The sequence below is a fragment of the Melanerpes formicivorus genome, unplaced genomic scaffold, assembly GCF_026170545.1.
Source record: "Melanerpes formicivorus ecotype bairdi unplaced genomic scaffold, bMelFor1.0.p_v2 SCAF_4, whole genome shotgun sequence".
NCBI classification, from domain to species: domain Eukaryota; kingdom Metazoa; phylum Chordata; class Aves; order Piciformes; family Picidae; genus Melanerpes; species Melanerpes formicivorus.
In genome coordinates, this window is record NW_027142356.1 from 499,505 (window position 1) to 522,595 (window position 23,091).

A 23,091-nucleotide genomic window follows, 5' to 3' on the forward strand; every position below is an offset into this window, starting at 1 on the left:
CGATCTTGAGACAGCCTTAAGCTGCCTATAGAATGCTTCATCAACATCTTCCTCCTGGTTGGGTGGTCTGTAACAAACTCCAACCAGGGTGTCTGCCCTGCCAGTCTTCCCTCTAATTCTTACCCACAAGCACTCAACCTGATCATCCATGATCTCCAACTCACTGGCATCTAGTGCCTTCCTGATGTACAGGGCCACCCCTCCACCCCTTTTTCCTTGCCTGTCTCTCCTGAAGAGGCTGTAGCCATCAATTGCAGCGCTCCAGTCATGTGAGTCATCCCACCACGTCTCTGTGATGGCAACTACATCATAACTTCCCTGCTGCAGCAAGGCTTCCAGCTCCTCTTGTTTGTTACCCATGCTTCGTGCATTAGTGTACATGCACTTCAGCTGGGCTGCTGGTTTCACCTCTGGCTCTTTCTTATCACCCCCAGACTCCTGCGTGAGTGGACTAGTTTCAGCCCCTTCCCCCTTCAAAAGTAGTTTAAAGGATGTTAGGGTCTGGAAGGGACCTCCTGCAGATCATTGAGTCCAACCCCCCTTCCAGAGCCGGACCATAGAATCCAGCACAGGTCACACAGGAACACATCCAGATGGGTCTTGAAAGGCTCCAGAGAAGGAGATTCCCCAACCTCTCTGGGCAGCCTGCTCCTGTGCTCTGTGACCCTTACAGTCAAGAAGTTCCCTCTCATGTTGAGGTGGAACCTCCTGTGCTGTGGTTTATATCCATTGTCCATTGTCCTATCCCAGGGTGCAACTGAGCAGAGCCTGTCCCCTTCCTCTTGACTCCCAGCCCTCAGATATTGATAAACATTTATTAAATCCCTTCTCAGTCTTCTCTTTTCCAGACTAAACAGCTCCAGGTCTCTCAGCCTCTCCTCACCAGGCAGTGCTCCAGGCTCTTCATCATCCTGGTAGCTTTCCATTTGACTTTCTGGCAAGCCCAGAATGCAGTTTTGCATGGATGCAGTATTCCAGGTGGGACCACATTAGGGCAGAGGTGAAGGGGAGGAGAACCTCCCTGGGTCTGCTGGACACACTCCTTTTAATGCACCCCAGGATGATAATCTAAGTAATCTAATAACACAACACATGATTGCATTAGCTCAGCCTATTTGCAGAAGCAGCTCAGAGAAATACAGGAAAAAACCCAAATAAAACAGAAAGCCAAACCCAGCAGCTACCGAGCTCCCTCTCCACCATGCTTGCTGAAACGAGCCCATACCCAAGAACCTGGAACCCAGAAGTGGCAACTGGAACAGGAAGCTTCCTATGTTGCAATTTGGATTTCAAGCCCCAAAATACTTTGCTCCGGCCAGTAGTGACATTTTACAAGTGGCATGCTTGCAGCATGGTGTGCATAGCAGCAGCAGGTTCAACTCAGTCCAAGACATATACTCCCCATCCAGGTGGGACTTATAGGCAGTGTGTATTTGCTCTTGATTCATGCTCTCCATATCTTGGTTATGCCCTCCATACATATTTCAGCCAGAGTAACAAGTAGGTGTGCTGAAGAACTCTGCTTCAAAGTTTCAAAATATGATTACTCAATCTGGCTAATGCTGTTGGAATTCAGCTGACATTCCTTGGAATTTTGGTTGCAGTTTGCATCTTCTAACAGAACATTCCCTGTTCGCATGTTTGTAAGTACTAGAGTGTTTTGGTTATTTAATTTGGTTCTTTTTAAGAAAAATAATCAACACATTCTATTTCTGGAAAATAAATTCATGAAAATGCAAGGAAAGCTGCAAACATGTGAAGAGATTCACTGCCGAGCAAGGATGCTCATTTTGCATATTAAAGGGAGTTCTTACTCAAAGAAACTGGCTTTTAACTTACCAGTTTGTGCCATGTTGAAAACTCCCGTATGTAACATACATAGAGATCAAGGAGTAAATGAAAATCAGAGCATATGGAGAGCAGTAGATTGTAAGTTAGTTTTTGTAAATTCAGATGTAAATGTGCTGCAGTTTGGGAACACTCACATGTTGTGCTAAGGTGCAGGAGGGCCTGGTTCAGCAGCCATGTTGAGCAGTTGCTCTAAAAAAAGTGTTCAGTCAGAATTGTGTTGCTGGCTTATTTTTATGTTGCTCATTGTAAGGGGCTTTTCCAGGGGCGCATGTCTCAAAAATTAGTTTTGGGCCACCTGGAGTTTAAAATTTGGCACTAGCAAACAAGGTTTCTTGCTTTGTGGACAGGCTTTGTGCATCCAGCTGGTTTTAGATGTCTTTCCACGCTTCTTTGCAGCTCTCAGAATTGGGTAGACAGAGTCAAAGAAAGGTTTGGATTGGAATGGACCTTTAAAGATCATCTAGTTCAACCCTGCTGCCATGGGCAGGGATATCTTTTACTAGATGAGATTTCTCAAAGCCTCATCCAACCTGGCCTCAAACACTTCCGGTGAGGGGGAATCCACTGGCACACGTTGCCCAGGGACGTGGTGGAAACCACATCCCTGGAGGTTTTTAAGGCCAGGGTGGATGTGGCTCTGAGCAACCTGATGTAGTGTGGGGTGTCCCTGCCCATGGCAGGGAGTTGGAACTGGCTGATCCTTGAGGTCCCTTCCAACCCTAACAATTCTGTGATTCTATGAATTATTGTGCAAATTCTTTACTTACGGTGTGAAGTAATTGGGAAACACCCAGGCTTGTATTTTAACACCTCTGTCATCCATTCAAAACTATGTTTGAGAAAGCTCAGAGAAGCATGGAGTCCTGCTGTATTTAGCTGTCTTTTAATTAGAGTTTTATGTTCATACACAAGCATGTGAAAATGGCTTTTATGGTTCTGACTTTGGAACTGAGAGCCATATGGTGTCTTGCTTTTGCATTTCTTAGATCTTCTTAAGAGGAAGAATTGCTCTGTGCCTGCATAGCAAATAAGCTTGTGCATAAATTTTAAAAAGTAATAATATGCATTTGTTCTGACTGTATAATACTGAGGATTCATTTCAGCTTTTGCTGTAGCCCTAAAAGGCATTCAGAAGAGGGCAATTTGATTTGCAGTTAATGTAGTTAATTTTACCCTTTAAACTTGGTTTTACTGTTCTGTCTTATCACAAAATGGCAAGCTGCAAGATGAAGTCTGTCCAGTGAGGAGGAGCTAAATTACGTTTTTGTGCACTGATGGAGCAAAGCACTCCACATTGTGCTCATGTCCCATTGAAATCAATGGGAACACTCATGTTTTGAAAGTAAAGTATGTGCTTTTAAGTGTTTTACTGAATAAGGATGAGATTATTCTCATTCTTAAAGTCAAGCATGTGCTTAAGTGCTTGTCAGAATTCAATTAGTTAGCATCTGTAAGGCAGCACAACTTTGTGGCATGCTTGTTCAGAAGGTCTTTTTGTAAGTTCCAGTTGAGTTGACCAGCTCTGAGTGTCAGTAAACTCTTCTGTGTGACACATTTCAATGGAATTAAAAAACAAATGATTGAAGAATAACCTTAGGACCCTTCCCTGTTTGGATGTGGTTTTATCACCAGGTTAATTTTCCCACCTTTGACTGTTTTAATAACTTCTTCTGTTTTTTTCATTTCCCAGCTACTTTAACTGCTTGCTCTAGATATTTATCTTTTAGGTTGAGAGGAGAGTTGAATTTCTTTCTTGGGTTTCTGAGCAGTTCTGTAAAGGCATCTCTTCTGTTAGGGTGCTGCCTTACCTCTGATGAGAGATTATTTCTGTCATTATTTCTCTGTAGCTATTGCTCTGCTGCCATTTTCATCCTTGCCAATCAGTTTATTGCCTCTCTTTACTTACTGAAGTGGGCTACAGACCTGTGTTTCTGTGATGAATAAGGTAATTTACAAATTACAAAAATATGAATTATTAGAAGTATTTTTATTAACATTCAAATTTATTAATAACCATTAAATGATATTTATATGCAGATTCTAGTGCATGGTCGTGAAATATATCCCACAGACTGGTACAGCATAATGATTTTGAACCTAATTAGAAAAATACAAAAGTTATTCAATTAAGAACCGAGGTTGTTGCTCTGCCACTTGTCCACCAGACGGTGACTGGACAAGATGCTTGGTGGCTTATACAGCTAGATATCAGGCATGTACAATTAAGGAACCTATCAAGAGACTTAAATCAATTACAGTCACAAATTAGGACTCGAGGCACTGCTGGAGTGCTACCTTATAAACTATAAGTTACAATACCATGTGAGCTCAGGCATGGGGATTTTAAACAGAACCATATCTGGTGGTAAATATGCAAACACTGAAAAGACACAGTGTTCTTGTGTAGTTAAGCTGATTGCTAAGCTACTGCTACTCTGGCTGCCTACTCTGGCTCCAGGGAAAGGGACCCAGTGGGGGCTGTGGCTGGTGTGGCTGGTCACTGCTGAGGCTCAGGGCTTGCAGGACCTGGTGTTGGCTCCTGAGGCTGGTCCCTCTGGATGCGGCAGTGTGGGCAGCTTTCCCCTCCTGTGTCTGTGAGGGCGGTGGCAGGAAGCTACTGTGGTGTAATCTGCCAATCAGACAGATTCCCTGGCTGAGTTCAAGGTGGCTCCCTTGGGGCTGCAGTCCCTTTGGGGGTTGGCAGGGTGCTGGGGGGGGTGTGTGTTCAGTTCCCTCCTGGAGCTGCTAGAGAGTGTGTGTGTGGGGGTAGCAGGGGGAATGTGGCACGGAGTGGCACGGCTTTCCCCTGGCTTGCTCTGGGCTGTGCAAGTGCTGCTGAGTTCCTCTTGGCAACTGCTTTGCTGTTTCTAGGGTTACAGGGCAGTCCTTTGTGAAGCTATATGGGATGCTCACAGGTGGTCCCAGCTCTGAATTGCCCTGGGTCAGCTTTTGACTTACAGGGCTGTGGAGCAGTGGTGGCTCCCTGTGATGAAGAGGTTATTAATTTATGAATATGAGAAATGAATTATAGAAATGTTAATTTTATTAATTATTAAAATTTTTAATAACCAATGAATCAGTATTTTCTATACATATTCTAGTGCGTGATTGTGAAATACATCCCATAAGTGGTTTAGTATTTGTAATTAGAGCTCAATTGGAATATTTACAGAATTACTTTCTACTTATATAACAAAGGATGCAATTCTGCCAATTGTCATCAGATGGCGACTCGACAGCATGCTGGTGGAATTGCTTAAATATATACAGAGATATTACAAGGCTTGAGCTAGAAATATTACACTGCTAGATGCGGGTGCTTTGAACTGAGTGTTAGTGAGTGGAAAGCACGTGAAAGATACACTGTGTCCTTTGTTTGTAGCAAGGCTAGGTGCTGGCAAACTGCTGTCACGGGGCTGACTCCTAGTTGGTCTGGATAGTGACAGTGGGTGGCAACCATCTCCCTTCTGCCGCAGCAGAGCGGGAATGGACCTTAGGCTAGCTGTTTGGCAGGTTGCTTTCACAGGACTTGGGTGGCTCCCTCCGGACGGCAGGGAGTGGTCCTGTGGGACTGGCCTGGCAGGGTCGGTAGGGCTGGTCCTGGGATGGGGTCGACCCTCACAGAGTTGGCTCACATGGCAGAGTGGGATGACGGTTCCCAGTAGATGGGCTCAGAGGTTTCCGATCTGGCTCGGTAGCAGATGGGGCTAGACCCATGGGGGTCAGCCCTGCATCAATGGGCTTCAGGGCCAGTGTGGATGGCCCCACGGAAGAAGTGTGGCTGCGTGTAGCAGTGGCTTCTCCTTTGCTTGGCTCGAAGGAGTGGCGGAACCCTCTCAGAGCGGTCCCAGCTTTGAAGCACAGGCATGGACAGTGCTCTAGGTTTCCCTGAGATTCACAGGGCACGGAGCAGCAGAAGTAGCGACTTCTCTCCTGTGATGGCAGGGTTACGCAGGCACGTGGTGGACACTGTTCTGCTCTCTGAGCTGACACACACAGGGTTGTGTCCACTTATCGCTCTGCTGCTTAAGGCTGAGGCAGAGGTGGGGACTGCTGGACTCAGCTAAGTCCCTTCCCTGGCAACTGGGCAGATCTTACCCTTGGGGGTCCGGTCCTCTTGAAGACATGGCGGGCTCTTCCAACTGGTGAGACTGGCAATGCAATGCTGTAGCTTCTCAGGCTCAGCAAAGGTCCTTCCCCTGGATATACTCAGGGCTGAGGCTCCATGGGCCTGCCCAGATGCTGGCTTTTCCTTGTTGTGCAGAGGCTACTAGTTTGCTTGCATATACGAGAGAGAAGACATAATAGCAATGAGCTCAGTGGCAGAGGCTATGGCACGAGCTTAGGCTGGAGCAAGGAGAGAGAACAAAGTGAAAGAGGGCAACGTATTTACAAAGTGGGGTAATACTTACATGTTTCTTGAGGCCTGATTTGGCCAGTGGGCACTCTCTTAAGCAACTGGCTGCAGCCTATAGGAGGTGTGAAGCTGGAGTCTGCACATACTTGGTATCAGCACAAGCATCCCATGCGATGGGTGCGTGCAGTGGTTTCTACCGCCCTGGCCTTTGTTCCCCTCATGAAAGGAGGGGGAACTTGTCCACATGCTGGGACAAGATTCAATATCTGGGCATAATTCTGGGCATAATGTGCTTTTACCACACTCCCCTCCTGTGACTTGAGTTACTTGAGCCTTGAATTGGGCCAATAGTCAACCTTGGTAGTATCTTTCAGCCTATGACCAAGCATGTGGCTAGAATTATGCCCAAACTTCGAAGAGGCCACCAGCATCTCACAGGCATCCCATAAGATGGGTTTGTGATGTTGTTTACCCAAAACAAGGCAGGTTGGGTTGTTTACCCCAGCTGGTTGACATCTGGTCTTTATTTCTCAGCTCTGGGCTAAGTACCCACTCCAGAAAGTAGAGACTGAGTCCTAGGTGTATTCTTTCTATCTGTGGTGTCCAGTGGAGTGCATTAACAAATAAAGAAACTACAGCAGTTAGTTGTAGTTAGTTGCAGTTAAAATAATAAAATGACACAACATTGAGGATGCCAATTCTGGATGTATTTTGTATTAGCCCCATGAATCATGCATCTTATGTGTGGTAAAACCTGCAGAGTATAGGAATTATGTGGTTCCCTTTCATTAGGGAACCTTACCCAGAACAATCAGTCTGAGGACTATGAGTTAATTTTGTACCACCCAACTTAGAATCATAGAATCAATAAGGTTGGAAAGACATCAAAGATCATCAAGTCCAACCTGTCACCACAGACCTCATGACTACTTAACCAAATGCCACATTCAATCCCCTCTTGAACACCTCCAGGAATGGTGACACCACCACCTCCCTGGGCAGCACATTCCAATGGCTAACAACTCTCTCTGTGAAGAACTTTCTCCTCACCTCAAGCTTAAACTTGCCCTGGCACAGCTTGAGACGGTGTCCTCTTGTTCTGGTGCTGCTTGCCTGGGAGAAGAGACCAACCCCCACCTGGCTACAACCTCCCTTCAGGGAGTTGTAGAGAGCAATGAGGTCTCCCCTGAGCCTCCTCTTCTCCAGGCTAAGCAACCCCAGCTCCCTCAGCCTCTCCTCACAGGGCTGTGCTTGAGGCCTCTCCCCAGCCTCATTGCCCTTCTCTGGACATGTTCAAGAAGCTCAATGTCCTTCTTATATTGAAGGGCCCAGAACTGGACACAGGACTCAAGGTGTGGCCTAACCAGTGCTGAGTACATGGGCACAATGACTTCCCTGCTCCTGCTGGGGGGATGGGAATCAATACGGCTGACCAATGTGATCGAGTATTGTTCCTTTATTGTTCCAGTGTTGCAGGCCTATGGAGCAGGCCTGTAGTGCAAGTATAGCACAGTAAAGTGTAGAAGAAACAGGAGACAGGAAAGGCAGAAGTGCGTAGCAAGGGAACTGCTGCAACTTATATAAACTCGGAGTGCCTTGTTGGCATAGCTCCATTGGTTCCCTATGAGTGACCTCACATTGCACTATTACAGATTATTGGTCCAACTACTAATGACACAACGAGGTTGTTGATGCAGGTGCATGTCCTGTTGTCCCATGATAACTGTCCATGTTTATAGCTACCAGTGCCTTGTTTTAGTTCCATGCTGCAGACACAGCACTGTTTTGCTCCACTGCTAGCTGGCTTTGCATTTATGCTGAGCATGGCCTACCAGCATGTCAGGCTCTAGGCCTGCACTGCCAGATTGCTCACACTGCTCGTCGCTGGCACTGCCACAGGGGATGGTGTCAAAGGCCTTGCTGAAGTCCAGGCAGACTACATCCACAGCCTGCACCACATCCACCAGGCAGTCACCTGATCATAGAAGGAGATCAGGTTGGTCAGGCAGGACCTGCCCTTCCTAAATCCATGCTGGCTGGGCCTGATCCCTTGGCCATCCTTCAGGTACACAGTGATTGCACTCAAGATGACCTGTTCCATAATCTTACCTGACACTGAGGTGGGGCTGCCAGGCCTGGAGTTTGCAGGTTCCTCCATCCAACCCTTCTTGTGGATGGACATCACCTTGGCCAGTTTCCAGTCATCTGGGACCCTTCCAGTGATCCAGGACTGGAGAAAAATGATGGAGAGCGGCTTGGCCAGCTCTTCTGCCAGCTCTCTCAGCACCCTGGGATGCATCCCATCTGGTCCCATGGACTTGTGGGGATCCAAGTGGCTCAGCCGGTCCCAAACTAATTCCTCGTGGATTTCAGGGGTACTACACTGCTCCCTGACCTCAACAACCAGTTCAGGCCAGTTATCCTGGAGCCCTCCTGCCTTACTCTTGAAAATTGAGGCAAAGAAGGTATTTAGATCTTCAGCCTTTTCCTCATCTTCAGTCACAGTGTTCCCCTCCCAGGTCCAATAAGGAGTGGAGGTTTTTTGCCCTTTTTTTAGCATTAATGTATTTATAAAAATGCTTTTTATCATCTTTCACAGCAGTGTTCAGCTTAAGTTCTAACTGGGCTGTTGCCTCTCTAATGTTTCTCCTACATGATCTAACAACATCCTTAAACATATCACTAGTTGCCTCCCCCCCTTTCCAAAGGTGATACATCCTTTTTTTCCCCTTAATTCCTTCAGGAGCTGCTTGCTCATCCAGGCCCAGAGCCTTCCCCTCAGCTCATCTGTCAGCACATAGGCACAGCTGTTCCTGTGCCTTCAAGAGCTCGTGTTTGAAGTAGGTCCAACCATCCTGGACCCCTTGGTTCTTAAGGGCTGCTGCCCAGGGTACTTTCTGAATAAGTTGTTTGAACAAGTTGAAGTTTGCCCTCTGGCAGTCCAAAGTGAGGGTTCTGTTACTGCTCCTCCTTATTTCCCTGCACAATGAAAACTCCACTAGCTCTTGATCACTGCACCCTAGGCAGCCTCCCACCATCACCTCTCCCACCAGCCCTTCTCTATTGGAGACCAGCAGGTCAAGCAGAGCCTGGCCCCTGGTAGGCTCACTGAACAGTTGCATCAGGAAGCTGTCCTCCATATGCTCTAGGAACCTTCTGGGCTGCCTCCTCTCTGCTGAATTAAGTTCCCAGCAGATATCTGGCAGGTTAAAGTTACCCACAAGGACAAGATCTGATGATCTTGAGACAGCCTCCAGTTGCTTATGGAATGTTTCATCTGCCTCCTCATCCTGGTTGGGTGGTCTATAACAGACTCCCAACAGGATGTCAGCTTTGTTAGCCCTCCCTCTGATTTTAACCCACAGGCATTCAATCCTTTCATCTCAAACCTCAAGTTCCCTAATGTCCAGGGCCACCCCTCCTCCTCTTCTCCCTCCCCTGTCTCTCCTAAAGAGGCTGTAACCCCCCAGTGCAGTACTCCCATCATGTGAATCTTCCCACCATGTTTCTGCAATGGCAATTATATCATAGTCCTCCTGGTGGACCAAGACTTCTAGTTCCTCTTGTTTGTTACCCATGCTGTGTGCATTGGTGCCCGTGCACTTCAGCACTTCAGAGCATGAGCTGGGAATTGTTTTTCTCTTTTCTGAGTTGTTGTTCATGATATATTACTTTATTGCAACAGCCACTGCAGTGATCTACTACAATTACTGTATTATTAATCAAAGACTAATCTATAAAGTAGTCTGCTTAACATCAGACAAAGCTTTCCTGGTCTTCTTTCACTAGCCACAATACTATGTTGTACTATTTTAAAAATCCTTTCACTGATCTGTATCCTCTGTAGGAGTTCTCACTGCCCAGTCCTTTCCACAGCGAGGGTTTGAAGTGAGCTGTGGGTCTCTCTTGTCTCAGCAGCCTGTTTTCAACAGCAGCTCCAGGTACACTTGGAGAGAAGCAGCAGTGGAGCACACGTGTACGTATCTTCAGAACAACATGATTAATTTGTTAGGGCTTTATCAATTTTCTTCATAATCCATGAACAGATTTTGTGCTTGGTCAGCATACAAAAGGACACACAATCTTGCTTCCACCCACTTAGACTGGTAGTCTGTGTGCTAGAAATGATTAGAACATATGTGTCCAAGCTTTGCTTTTGCAAGAGAATTACACGGGAGGTGACTGAATATTGTAGCTATGAAAGGCTGAATGGTTTAAATCACTTCAGTTGAGCCCCATGAATTTACAAAAGATGGGGATTTGCTCTGTTTTAATGCAGTTAAGGTCACGTGTTCAACCGGTGACAGAGGGTAATAAATGACCCTGGCCCTTGTCACTGTGGTTGCCATATGCACAGCAGGAGCTGGCAGCACACAGGCAGGATCATTGTTGATGACACTGAAGTTGTGATTCTGGAAGATATGAAGAATAGGCATGGGAGAGCACAGATCAAAGACTTACGGTTCTGCTGGGTCTGCACAGTACTGAGACAGTTAGAGATGGTTACTTGAAGGGAATGAGAGGGGTATGCATTTGTAGTTCATCAAAAGACAGATCTGTGGAGCATATTAAAGCAGAACTGAACACCACTGACCTCACAAATCAGCCCAGTCATACTTTAGAGTCATAAATGTACTAAAGAAACAAATAGTGTTGGATTAAAACTGGAGCAGTATTGCAGGTGGCAATGCTTAAATGCTGAGGAGTTACGGGTTAAATGGATGGACTATTTGGAGGATGTGGAACAGGATGAATTGTTGCACCCAGAGGGCAGTGGTCAATGGCTCGATGTCCAGATGGAGATGGGTGACAAGTGGTATCCCTCAGGGCTCTGTACGGGAACCAGTGCTGTTTAATATCTTCATCAATGATACAGACAATAGGATTGAGTGCGGCCTCAGCAAGTTTGTGGTGCTGTTGATATGCTAGAGGGATGTCACCCAGAGGGACCTGGATATGCTGCAAAAGTGTGCCAGGTGAACCTCATGAGGTGCAACAAGGACAAGTGGAAGTTCTTGAATCTGGGTCAGGACAATCCTTGTTATCAGCACAGAGTGGGGCATGATGTGATAGCAAGTAGCCCTGAAGAAAGTAGACTTGTGGGGGTACTGGCAAATGAGCAGCTGGACATAAGCCAGCAATGTGCACTTGCAGCCCAGAAGGCCAATTGCATCCTGGGCTGCATCAAAAGAAGTGTGGCCAGCAGCCGCTGTGCTCTGCTCTGGTGAGTCCTCAGTTGGAGTACTGTGTCCAGCTCTGGGGTCTTCAATACAAGAGAGATGTGGACCTGATGGAGCAGGTCCAGAGGAGGGCCACAAAACTGATCAGAGAGCAGAGGCACCTCTCCCATGTAGACAGACTGAAAGACTTGGGGTTGTTCAGCTTGGAGAAGAGAAGGTTGTGGGTGACCTTATAGTGGCCTTCCAATACCTGAAGGGGGCTTACAAGAAAGTTAGCGAGGGACTGTTTGCAAGAACACCTGGCAACAGGACAAGGGGCAGTGGTTTTAAACTAGAGTGGGGTAGATTGGACATTAGGAAGACGTTCTTTACTATGAGCATGGTAGAACACTGGAGGAGTTTGCTGAGGGAGGTGTTGGAGGCATTGCCTCCCTGGAGACATTTAAGGTCAGTCTTGATGGAGCTCTGAGCAATCTGATCATGTTGAGATGCCCCTGCTTACTGCAAAGGGGTTGGACTAGATGACCTTTAAAGATTCCTTTGAGCCCAGTGCATTCTATGATTCTATATAGTGCTGGATCTGAATGATGAAAACTTAAAACAATGTTAACCACTGGGCTAAATTACTGCTCTTTAGAAGTGCATCAGCTTGTTTAGGACTTCTGTTGACTCACCAACAACTAAAAATGCTTACTTGCATGTGTTTTGTGGGTATTTGTAGTGACAGGTGAATGTTGATGGTCTGCTGGGATGGCATTCAACAAGTCCAAGTGCCGAGTGCTGCACTTTGGCTACGGCAATCCCATGCAGAGCTACAGGCTGGGGTCGGAGTGGCTGGAGAGCTCCCAAACAGAGAGGGCCCTGGGGGTGCTGATCGACAGCTGCCCGAATATGAGCCAGCAGTGTGCCCAGGTGGCCAAGAGGGCCAATGGCATCCTGGCCTGCATTAGGAATAGTGTGGCCAGCAGGAGCAGGGAAGTCATTGTGCCCCTGTACTCTGCTTTGGTTAGGCCGCACCTGGAGTCCTGTGTCCAGTTCTGGGCCCCTCAGTTTAAGAAGGACATTGAGACACTTGAAGGTGTCCAGAGAAGGGCAACAAAGCTGGGGAGAGGCTTTGAACACAAGCCGTATGAGGAGAGGCTGAGGAAGCTGGGACTGTTTAGCCTGGAGAAGAGGAGGCTCAGGGGAGACCTCATTGCCCTCTACAACTACCTGAAAGGTGGTTATAGCCAGGAAGGGGTTGGTCTCTTCTCCCAGGCAACCAGCACCAGAACAAGGGGACACAGTCTCAAGCTGCACCAGGGGAGGTTTAGACTCGAGGTGAGGAGGAAGTTCTTCACCGAGCGAGTCATTCTTCATTGGAACGGGTTGCCCAGGGAGGTGGTTGAGTCATCGACCCTGGAGGCGTTCAAGGGGAGATTGGACGTGGCACTTGGTGCCATGGTCTAGTCATGGGGTCTGTGTTGATAGGTTGGACTCGATGATCCTCGAGGTAATTTCCAACCTTAGTTATACTGTGGTACTGTGCTCTGAGTTCAGGTTGGTGCCTTTCAGCTATCACAGTATCACCTATGTGTCATGCCATCTCCCAGTTTAAATTTAGATAGCTATTTCAGCATGGTTCTTCATATGGAAGACACTGTTGGATACTTCTATGGGATGCATCTTTAAGGAGAGCATCTTTAGGAATGCTTTGTTTAAAAAATGCTGAGAAATAGTCGCAGACTGTTGCCACTGGCCTCTGATTTACAGTTCTCTGTTGAATAGCCATGTATTAGCTTTTGGTATATACATCTAATTATGAGAGTTGTGAAATTCACAAGTTATTTGGAGGTCTAAATTGTGCCTCAAAGGCAAAGAGACTTGTAAAAGACACTGACTGTTGTTTTTTCGTACTTGCAGTTGTTGAAAAAGCAGATCCACGGCTCCACCTACTGGAGTTCAGAACTGCCAGCCAGGGTTGCTCTTGAATGAATGCTCCGCACTCCGGCAGACTTGTGTGAGTAACTGCTTGGCACAAGCCAACAGAAAACACCCTGGGCTTTGGTTTTCACCTGGTGAATTGGGAGTAGATCTCCCTGGAGATTTTAGTGTCATATTTTGATGACTTTACCTGATGTAATGCTTGCAGGTTGGTTGTTTGTTGTGGGTGATTTTTTTACTCCCCCTCCCCTCTCCAACTACAATCACTGTCTAAATGTTGAGCAATTTGTTTATTTTGACAAGATACAGTAATATATAAAATACAGAACTTATTTCTCTGTAGGCAAGATAAAAGCTTGGTATTCTTTAGTTGGGTGATTCTCCCAAAGGTCTCCTTTTTGGAAAGAGAAAGCCTCTTTGATTTCTCTGGTAATGAAATACATTAAGATATTTTTGAGATAAATTTGTGTTTTGCAATGTCTTGGTGCAGACCCGAGTAAAAGGGAACTATTTCCATTTCATTAACTTCAAAAACTGCTGATAAGATGGAAAATGTGGTGTTTGCACTTTGCCTGTTTCCCATTTGAACTTGGTTTCAGCACAGGAGCTTGGAAGCAATGAGCTATTCCCAAACTCTTGAGGAATAGCAGACCCTGAAATAATCCACCATTACTCTGCAATATTTTCAGAATAGTTTGCTTGTTTTTCTTCACTGTAGCAGTATGATATCAGGTGCCAAAATGTGCATCAAAAATCCACTTTGTAAAAAGCAGAATTTGAATGCCTGCTTATTGCAGAGCTGAGCAAACAGTTTTGTTTCAGCAATAGCTGGATTTTAGAATTGAGAAGTATTACAAAGTAATTGTTTGTGTATTTGGCCAAGAATCAGACCTCTGTACAGAATATTGTGTAGACTGCTTTTTGGCTGTTCACATTAGGTGATGATGCAGGATATATTTTGCCCTAAACAAGGAGCCTGATTGAATGGGAAAGTCTTCTTAAACTGTCAATTTTCCTTGATAATTCTAGTTTGCTTGGTGTGGTTTTAGTATTCTAAAAATCAATTCATTTATTTTAAGATACATAGAGCTTTATATTAGGTCCTTGACTGACTGTGTAGGATCCAATTCGTATCTAATTTTAATTTCTAAGACTATCTGCAGTGCTGTTGCAAAGATGCCTTTAAAGCTCTGACATTTTCTGTTCCCTCCATTGCAGCTTTTAAGAATGATGCCAATAAGGGTGAATATGTTAGACAGAGAAAAGTAAAGTTTTCTTAGAGACTATGTAGCTGGACTAAATCTCACTCTGTAAGGGTTACTGCCATGAAGGGGAAGCACAGGTAATTACACTTAATGTGGACAGTGAAAGGAAATGCCTTCTGTTTAGCTTGTTTTGGAACATAGATGTCAGTTTATAACTCCTCTGCAATAAGGAACAAAAAAAAGGTCCCATTTCATTTAGATCTGAGGGTATTAATAGTTTTAGGTACTTTGTTCTGTGTGGCAAGTGGCGTCACTTCAACTCAGTGCTAAATATAGGCACTTCCACACTGCAGAATGTGTGTGTTTACATAAATAATAAACAGGATATGCAAATCAGATTAAAAATATTAAGGAAACATTCTGTGTTCAAAGTATTTCAAATGTATACGCAAATAAGCATTCCTGTGTGCATACACACATGTATGTGTGCACGGATGGCTGTGTTTTAAGAAATGTCCTCAGGTAGCTATTGTGGACCTATACTCATCAGGTCATGGTTTTTTGCTGCTTAGACAGTCAGAGGAATGTTGACAGTTAATTTATTCTTAAAGAGGCAGGGAAGGAAGAATGAATAAATGCCATTGTGTTATCTGCAGTTAAAGGCAATGTGTTCCATTAAAAACTGTTACAGGCTCGACAGCTACGGAGGCTGTGTGTATTCACAGGTCACTTATCTCTGTTATATTTAAGACACAGCATTTCTGTTTCCAGTGACAGTTACAATATGTGCTTTTCACTCAGTTTTCTGCTTCCTCAGAGAATTTCATAATTGCACACCAGGATGGCTCATTCTCTACTGAATTGACATTTAAGGTGTGGGCAGGAGAGAAAATGATGGGTGCAAATGTTTTGTCTGAACATAAAATACCTGTAACTATTCAATGTATTCTCCTAATATTTTGCTAACCTGCTGCAGTTGTAAGACTGCATTCTAAAATACTTTTCTGGCAGTTATGATGTCTTCTTAAAGTACAAGCAAGAACCCTCACAGTCTCTGAATAACACTGCTTTGTGTGTGTGTGTGTATCTGTACCTGACAGCATGCCTACATGTTCATGAAAGCAAAAAAACCCCAAACCAACCCAGCAGGTCTGGAAGAGTTACTGAAGGAATCCAGAGAGGTTTGTATGGGGAGGATGGAGAGAGTTACATGTGGTTTTCCAAAGCCTGTTTTCAGTAAGCCGAGCTGTGGACAGATGAAGAGCCTCAGCTTCTCTGTGGTTTAATTGCAAACTACCTTCTGTGTGGCCAGAACAGAACTGTCCGTGCAGCTGTTTGGGGGTGAGAAGCTGTTTGTGTCCCTGTCACCTCAGTTCTGTCCCAGTCAAGGTTTCAAATGCAGGATCTGAATATTGTCTAGGTTGGGTTTTGGTTTTGGTTTTAGTTTGTCATCAGACATCACCAGTGACTTCTAGGAATCAGTGACTATTCCCAAACTGTTTCTCTCATCTTAAAACTACAAAACTGCTTATTGATTTCTGGAGCTTGTGGATGTTGTGGATGCTTGACAGTGCATGTGCAGACTGGAGCTGTACCAGCTTATTGAAAAACAAGTTAACAGCATAGTCTTTGAACTTGGTTGTCACTCTTTCCTTCACAGTGATACAGCATATATGTAGCTTTATTATTCCTTGTGTGTTCTGTAGCTTTTTTGTTTTCTATAGATACGTGTGTGTGTGTATTTACACTCTATAAATATTTACAGATGTTTGTTCTAGCTGCATAACACTCATTACACTGCTCATTAGATGAATGAATTTGGTTTTGCACTTGAGATGCTAACATCACCTAGATAAATGACCTGATTTTGATTCCTGTATGCTGAACACTTGAAGCTCATGAAGCTGCAGTTGGGCATTACACTTACAGACACATGTTTGTGTTTATGTTGACCCTCTGTGGTCGCATCTCTCACAGTAGTACTTTATTATAGTGAGAATGAAAAAGAAATGGAACTGGTATATGTTTCATAAAGATGAATTCTCTTCTAGTACTTACAAATAAGTTTGTATTGCTTAAATATTTAGAAAAATTGTCTAGCAGCTGTGTATGAAACACTTCTTACTAGTCTCAAAAACTGGTGAAAATAGCTAATTATAAGCAAGTAGGCTACAAGAGGGCTTCAGAGAAGTGTTCAAAGGAAACATTCAAGTTTAAATCTTGAAACATGATCCCGTATTTTGACAATAAATTTCTAGAATTTATAGTTTTTTAGGTAGAATTTTTGGTGGTGCATACTTTATCTTGACTGCAATGCTGGCATTTTCTGTTGCAAGGTGATACATAAAGCCCTTAGCAGGAGCACGTAAAGCAATTGAAAATCCAACTGGAAGTTCAGTGAAGACTAGAAAACTGAAGTCCACATCTTTCTTGCAAAAAGCTCAGTATTTAGGAACACAAAATAATGCTTAGTTCTGCAATAAAAATCAAGTCTCTTCTAAGAGGGCTTAGAATTTACAAGATGACCTGTCCCAAGGACTTACAAAACCAAGGATATTTGGGAGATGTGTTTGTATATCTTTTGGCATGTAGACCTAACACTCTTACTCAGTGTGCTCTTCATCGTATCATACATAATACTGCAACTGTCCTCTCCACAATGTTTTGAGCCACACCTTTGTTCAGCTGCTGAGTTTCAGCACTTTCTGTTGAATATCACTAGAAAAGTCTGAATATCTTCAGTAATACATACTCAAGAACTTGCAGCTGTAGGTAAAATTGATGTTGGCATCTCATATATTTAAGCTGACTGAAAATTTATATATTTAAAGAATTTTTTCCCTCCTTCTCATCCCAGATTAGTTTCTTGGCTGCAGGGAGCCACGGATACTTTGCGCCCTGATGGGGGACTCAGGATCCAGACGATCGACTCTGGTATCTCGGTTGCCGATATTCAGGAGAAGCATTAGCCGGAGACATGACTCCCTTCCTTCCTCACCTTCTTCTGCTAATGCCATCGGTGTCCACACCTCCTCCCCATCCAGCACTAACTCCAGCTCAGGGAGCACAGGCAAGCGCCGGAGCATTTTCCGCACTCCTTCCATTAGCTTCCATAACAAGAAGGGAAGTGAGCAGAAGTCTGACTCAGGTAGTCAAAATGTTAACATCTCAAATGGTGCCCAGTCCTCTCCCAGCACTTTTCCAAAACTGAGCTTAGAGGAGCACACTAAAAGCAGAGGAAGGCACTCGGTTAGCTTTGGCAGCTCACGTAGCAAGAAGATCACAAGGTCATTGACAGACGATTTTGAAAGGGGAAGGGAGCCCTCAGCCAATAAGAATGTCTTTATAAACTGCATAAGCTCTGGGAAGAGTGAGGGTGACGATTCAGGCTTCGCAGAGGAGCAGAGCCGGTGCTCTGTGAAACAATCCACACGAAAACTTCTCACTAAATCCTTTTCCTCACACTACAAATTTTCGAAATCCGTGGCCGAGAGTCAGTCGGTTTCCTCTGCGCAGCCACCAAGGTGTTTGCTGGAGATCAAATCTCACGTGGAAAGTGAACCTGTGATTGCCAAGTCCTCTCTTCTATGCTCAGCTGAGACAACAGAGTGTGTGGGCAGCTCCCTGCAGTCACCACTGCTCTCAGCTGACCTCACAGCTGCGCAGACCCCTTCTGACTTCGTTGCCCTGACGGAGGATTCTGTTTCGGAGTTTGATGCTCTGCCCAGCAACGGAATTGGGGGTCTGCTCACAGAAGATTTTGGCCATGCTGACTCTACCTCTCAGGTATCCCTTAATCCTGCTGCTGCTCCTGCGAGGGAAATAGGTATTGTGGACAGCACTGGCCATTCTGCTGGTGTATTTCATGTGAGTCAAGCAAGCTCATGTAGCGTGGAATGTAACACCTTATTCAAAGCCTCAGCTGCTAATCAAACAGAAGTGTTGTTGCCAGCCAGTGAACTACACGTGAATGGTGCCAGGCACACAGGAGAACTCATCTTAGAAACCTTTGCACTACAGCATAGAGAAGAATCAGTGGCACTCTCTCCAAAGGCACAGGGGTTCAGTGGGGAGGAAGATGAGTGCACGCCATCCAGGCATACAAGAGAGACAATTCCAGCAATGGAGTCTAAGATTGTTCCATGTTCTGAACCTCAGTTCTTTAAAACACAGCAAGGTTGTGAAACAAACCACTCTAAAGGTATGTCCTGTGGTCTTTTTGTTGCTGGGTTTAGTGGATTTGTTTTGCCTCAGTTCCTCTGCAAGCACTGTTTGGTCCTGAAGTGTTTCTGTAGAGTTGCAAGTGCTATCTTGGAAGTCCAAAAGTTATGAGTTGTGTCCTCCTTCCAAAACTGCAGGAATTAAACATGAACCCCAGTGTATTTCTGAGTTTACATCTTACAGCTTGCTGATGCCTGTTCGTGCTCTTTGTAGCTATGCTTTCCTGGGGTAGAAAATTAAGACAATATAGATCCTTCCCTCATGTTGAAGGCTGAAGCTGGGATTTTTGAGTCATGCCTGTTTTGGAATGGAGCCAAAGAGTTACCTGTTTGAAATGGAAACATTTCCAGAGAGATAAACCTTTTAGTCTGGTTATGAAAAATAACAGCATTGATCATACACACATCTGGGGTTCAAAATTTCCTGGCTCTTGCTTGCTGTATTGCACTGATGTTAGAGCACAGATTGAAGTGGCAGAGTGTGATAAACTGCATTTCTACTTCCATCCGAAATAACATTGTGCAAGTTCTCATTATGTAATCCATGAGACAAAGAGAGTTAATTGCCATCTAAATTTCACACTGTGTCTTCCCCTTATGGAAACATTAAAAAGATCAAGTGGAAAGGCTTTGCCTGGAAATCCTGGTCTGTGGAAATGCAGATGAATAAAGACACCAGGCCCTTGAGTGAAGGACACCTGTCAGAAGACGTTTATCTCTGACAGTTTATTTTGTCAAGCCAACCTGAAGACTGATGTTTTCATGCATAATCCTGAGGTTGATTCTGAAGTGCCACAATTTATGAGTCAATGCTGCTGCCTTCATAGCATTTGTCTGAGAAGGTGAATGAGTGTAAACTCATATGAATTCATACCCATCTTCTTGCTAGGACATGTTTCTGGGCATGGAGATTATAAGTAATCAAAATCAATCTTGCTTTTTGAATTATTTGCTACTGCAAGGCTTGATTTGCCATCTTGCACATAATTGGCAATATAAAGTCAAATTAATCCACTAAATCAGCTTTCACCAGAAGGTACCCCTTTCCCCAGGAACAGAGTCAATGGTGCTGGGGGAGAATATTTCCCTTGATGTATGTTGCCAGTCCTGACCACTCAGTTGGTCTTCCTTGCAACAGTGGGTAATCTGTGAATGAACTCATGATTTTGTGTCTTACTTCCTACTAGGGTGTACTGCACAGAATAGCAAGTGAGCAGCTCAGGGTGATGTTGAGAAATACACAGAGCGTTTGAAACTTACACGTCAGCAGCTGTGCATTTAACCTGCACTTCTGGAAGGCAGCGAACTGGAGTTTAAACTGTGGTAGAGGGGTTTTTTGTAAGTAAGATTCCTATTTGCAGAAAGAGTAGTGCACTACGTCAAAGTCAGTGATTAATGGGCAGGGCTTTATAGTGCTGTTCAAAGTGCATTTTTTGTTTAGTTGTGTGGAGAAGGAAGTATCTGAATTTTAGAAAACAGCCAAGAAGACAAAGGGACCTTTGAAAAAAGGGTGCAAAATCCTGCCATAGGAAATGAAACAAATGCAGAAAGAGCTTAAGTGGCATTCAGTAAGATCTGGTTCTAAGTAGTTGTATCTGCTGCAAACAGCCTGAACATTTGCTTTTGCAAGCACAGTATTTAAAAGCCAATGTGAATGAAAAGCACTCCTGTTCACTTTCTTTGGTAACAGAAACGTTCTCTTTTCTAGCTGGTGTCCCAGCTGATGTCATTACAGATAGCAGTGTGGCTGTGACCTTAATGTATGAGCAGGTTTGAGGAGCTTTGTATTTCTTAGTATAATTTGATGTATTTTCACTTGATGCAGAATGGTTTGAAATGCCTTGGAGAAAATGTCTGTTCTCTTGCAAAAGAAGATTTCCCCCTCACCCCTGCTACATTCATTATATTTTTAGGTTTCTTTCGCAATCTTTAAATTTGCCCTATCACTTAAAAAGGTGAATTTTCTCCTCTATTCTGATGTGTTGCTCTCTAACTGGAGTTAGGGGCTGGGTTTCAGTGTGCTTACTGTAGGCTTGCTTTGGAGGGTGCAGATATAGAGCTGAATTAGAAGGGCCAAAGAGAAAAAAACTGGTATGCATCCCTGTTCTATGCAATGATAACAAAGCTGCCACCTGGCCCCACACAGCCTGGACTTGGCTTGGAATGCCAGGTAAGGCAGGCTGGATTTTTACAGCAGTAGACCAGTGATAGTTTCTCTGGTGTATTTTACTGGACAGCAGTTTGGAAGTCTCCTAGAACAAGGGGAGAAAGGAAAAGACGAAGTAGAGGTATTCTGTGAGAAGCTGTGGACTGTCCTATGCAGAGTGTACTATTCATTGAGGGCTGAATAACCATCTGGTGGCCCAGGTGACACTTCCATCTAGGTAAGCAGGTTTGGCTTTCTACAGAACATCTCTTACGTGATTGCTATTCAATGTAAATATTTCAAGCAAAGCAGTGTTCTCATTAAGAAAGTGTTTATAGAGAGTAATTCTATGTAATGGTTGTTGATTGCTTCTCTGTTTGTAGTTGATCTTGCCAACAGCTTCAGCCCATACCGGGAAGGCAGATTAGTTGAGAAGCGCCTGAGGTCCTCATCAGAAGGTACAGCAGGAGGCAGTCGGCTGATCGTCAAACCCAAGGATGCAAACACAGAAGAGCTCAGCAGCCTGCGGAAGCAGAGAGCAAGCTCATCCTCTTCAAAAATGAACAGCATGGTGGGTTCTATTCCCTTATGCTTTTGGTTTGCAGTGATTAGTGTAACTATAATGAGAAGCAGTAACTTGACAAGTAACGGATGGTAATGACGGAGAAAAAAAGCCCAACAACTCTACCAGGCTTCCAACATGTGATCTAGCCTCAGCTACAGACATTAGAAGTATTTGCTTTCAGGGTGTGACATTGTGAAGAGCTTTGCATACTTCATAGGGAGAAATTCTTGTTGTGTTTTGCTGATATGTCTGGGAGAAAAATACTGGGAGAGGGAGCTGCAGCAAAACTCAGCGTGACTCTTTCTGAGGTTAAAGACATTGTGCTGTTCTGGCAACATTTAATTGTTACTCAATTAGTTATTTCATGAACTCACATCTGGTCTGTGTGGGATGAGATTCAGATCAGAAGATGGATAGAGTGGAAGTTACAGAGAGTCTCATCTGAAAGGTCTGAAATTGGTGACAAGCTTGAATGATTTTACTCTGAGCACAAGGTAAGGAAGAGAGGAAAGGATCTTTTCTGAGAGCCTTTGAGGGTCTTGAAGACTGAAAAAGCTAAGACAGATCAGGTAACTGCAGAAGTGAACTGAGTAGGAGGAACTGACTGACTGACAAGTTTGTGCTTCTGTAGTGTAAGTGAGGATATGCACATCAATGGAGACAACTGGCTCTGATGCAGGAGTGTTCTGCAGAGGAACAGGGGGTCACAGCTGTAATGGGTTACCCCATGACAACAGCCTACAAGCTACATTTCCTCAGCTGGGGAAACCCCAGGAGAGGGCAGAGACACACCATGATCTGGCAGATCTTAGGAGAGAGAGTGGCTAACGGTGGTGGAAGGAGTAACAATGCTCACCCTCCACTCCCACCTAAGTCAGCCCTGTGGAGTGCCAGTGACCAGCAGTGCTGCAAACAGGACAGGCCATGGCAGTTCTTGCAGGAGGGAGCCTCCTTGGAGGAGGAGTATTACACTGGCTGAGTTCACATAACCCAGCAACCAGGCACTGTTCTGTGATAATCTGCACTGCCTCAAGGGCACTCATCCTTCCTGACACTCTAGGCAGAATGCTGGGCACTTGTGGGAGACCAAGGGCTGCAGTTCCAGCTGAGGGGTCTGCACTATCTTACCCCAGTGGTGGCCAGTGCCTCTACCCAGACAGAACTGCTGAAGGGAGAGGCTGCAGTGCAGACCTCAAACTGTAGGAAGTGCCTAGACCTTTCTTCAGGGGCAGGGACAGGCAGCATACTTGCCTACAAAAGGTGTGCTCTGGTGGGAGGCCTACTTCAGCAGGTAGCTGATCTGCAGGAGGTGGTGCAGTTAATTCCTGGTTAGGCATTTCAAAATAGGTCCCCAGGGAAGAACATGATTTAGTGTGAAATCCCCTTACAGAAACTGTGGCAGGAAATTGGGGTTTGGGGGTTTCTTAGAAGGATATGAAGTCTGTCTTTTATCTCAGTAAATCTCATTTATGAGTCTGAATGTGTTGTCCAGATGCTCCTTGATCCACAGCTGCTGTGGATGGCAGATGGGAATTGCATCACCACCAAGCAGATGCTTGCTATGTACAGTGATGCACAAGAGAGTTTTGTGCTGTACTGGTGTCCTGAAGCATTGTCACTGAAAACACTTCACTGGAATGGAGC

The 23,091-nt window shown here is 44.9% G+C and overlaps 1 protein-coding gene across 4 annotated transcripts in view; it reads left to right on the top strand.

The window, feature by feature from the left end:
- The window catches only part of CCSER1 (coiled-coil serine rich protein 1), a 556,842-nt gene that overhangs the window by 68,130 nt on the left and 465,621 nt on the right, over positions 1-23,091 (top strand). For 2 of the 4 annotated variants that reach the window (XM_068136765.1, XM_068136762.1), the window contains exons 2-4: positions 13,291-13,387; positions 17,374-18,717; positions 21,266-21,453. In XM_068136765.1, the coding sequence (XP_067992866.1) occupies positions 17,418-18,717; positions 21,266-21,453 (1,488 nt within the window). In that variant the 5' untranslated portion in view covers positions 13,291-13,387; positions 17,374-17,417. The remainder of the gene's footprint in view (positions 1-13,290; positions 13,388-17,373; positions 18,718-21,265; positions 21,454-23,091) is intronic. The other 2 variants (XM_068136763.1, XM_068136764.1) reach the window with 2 other exon arrangements.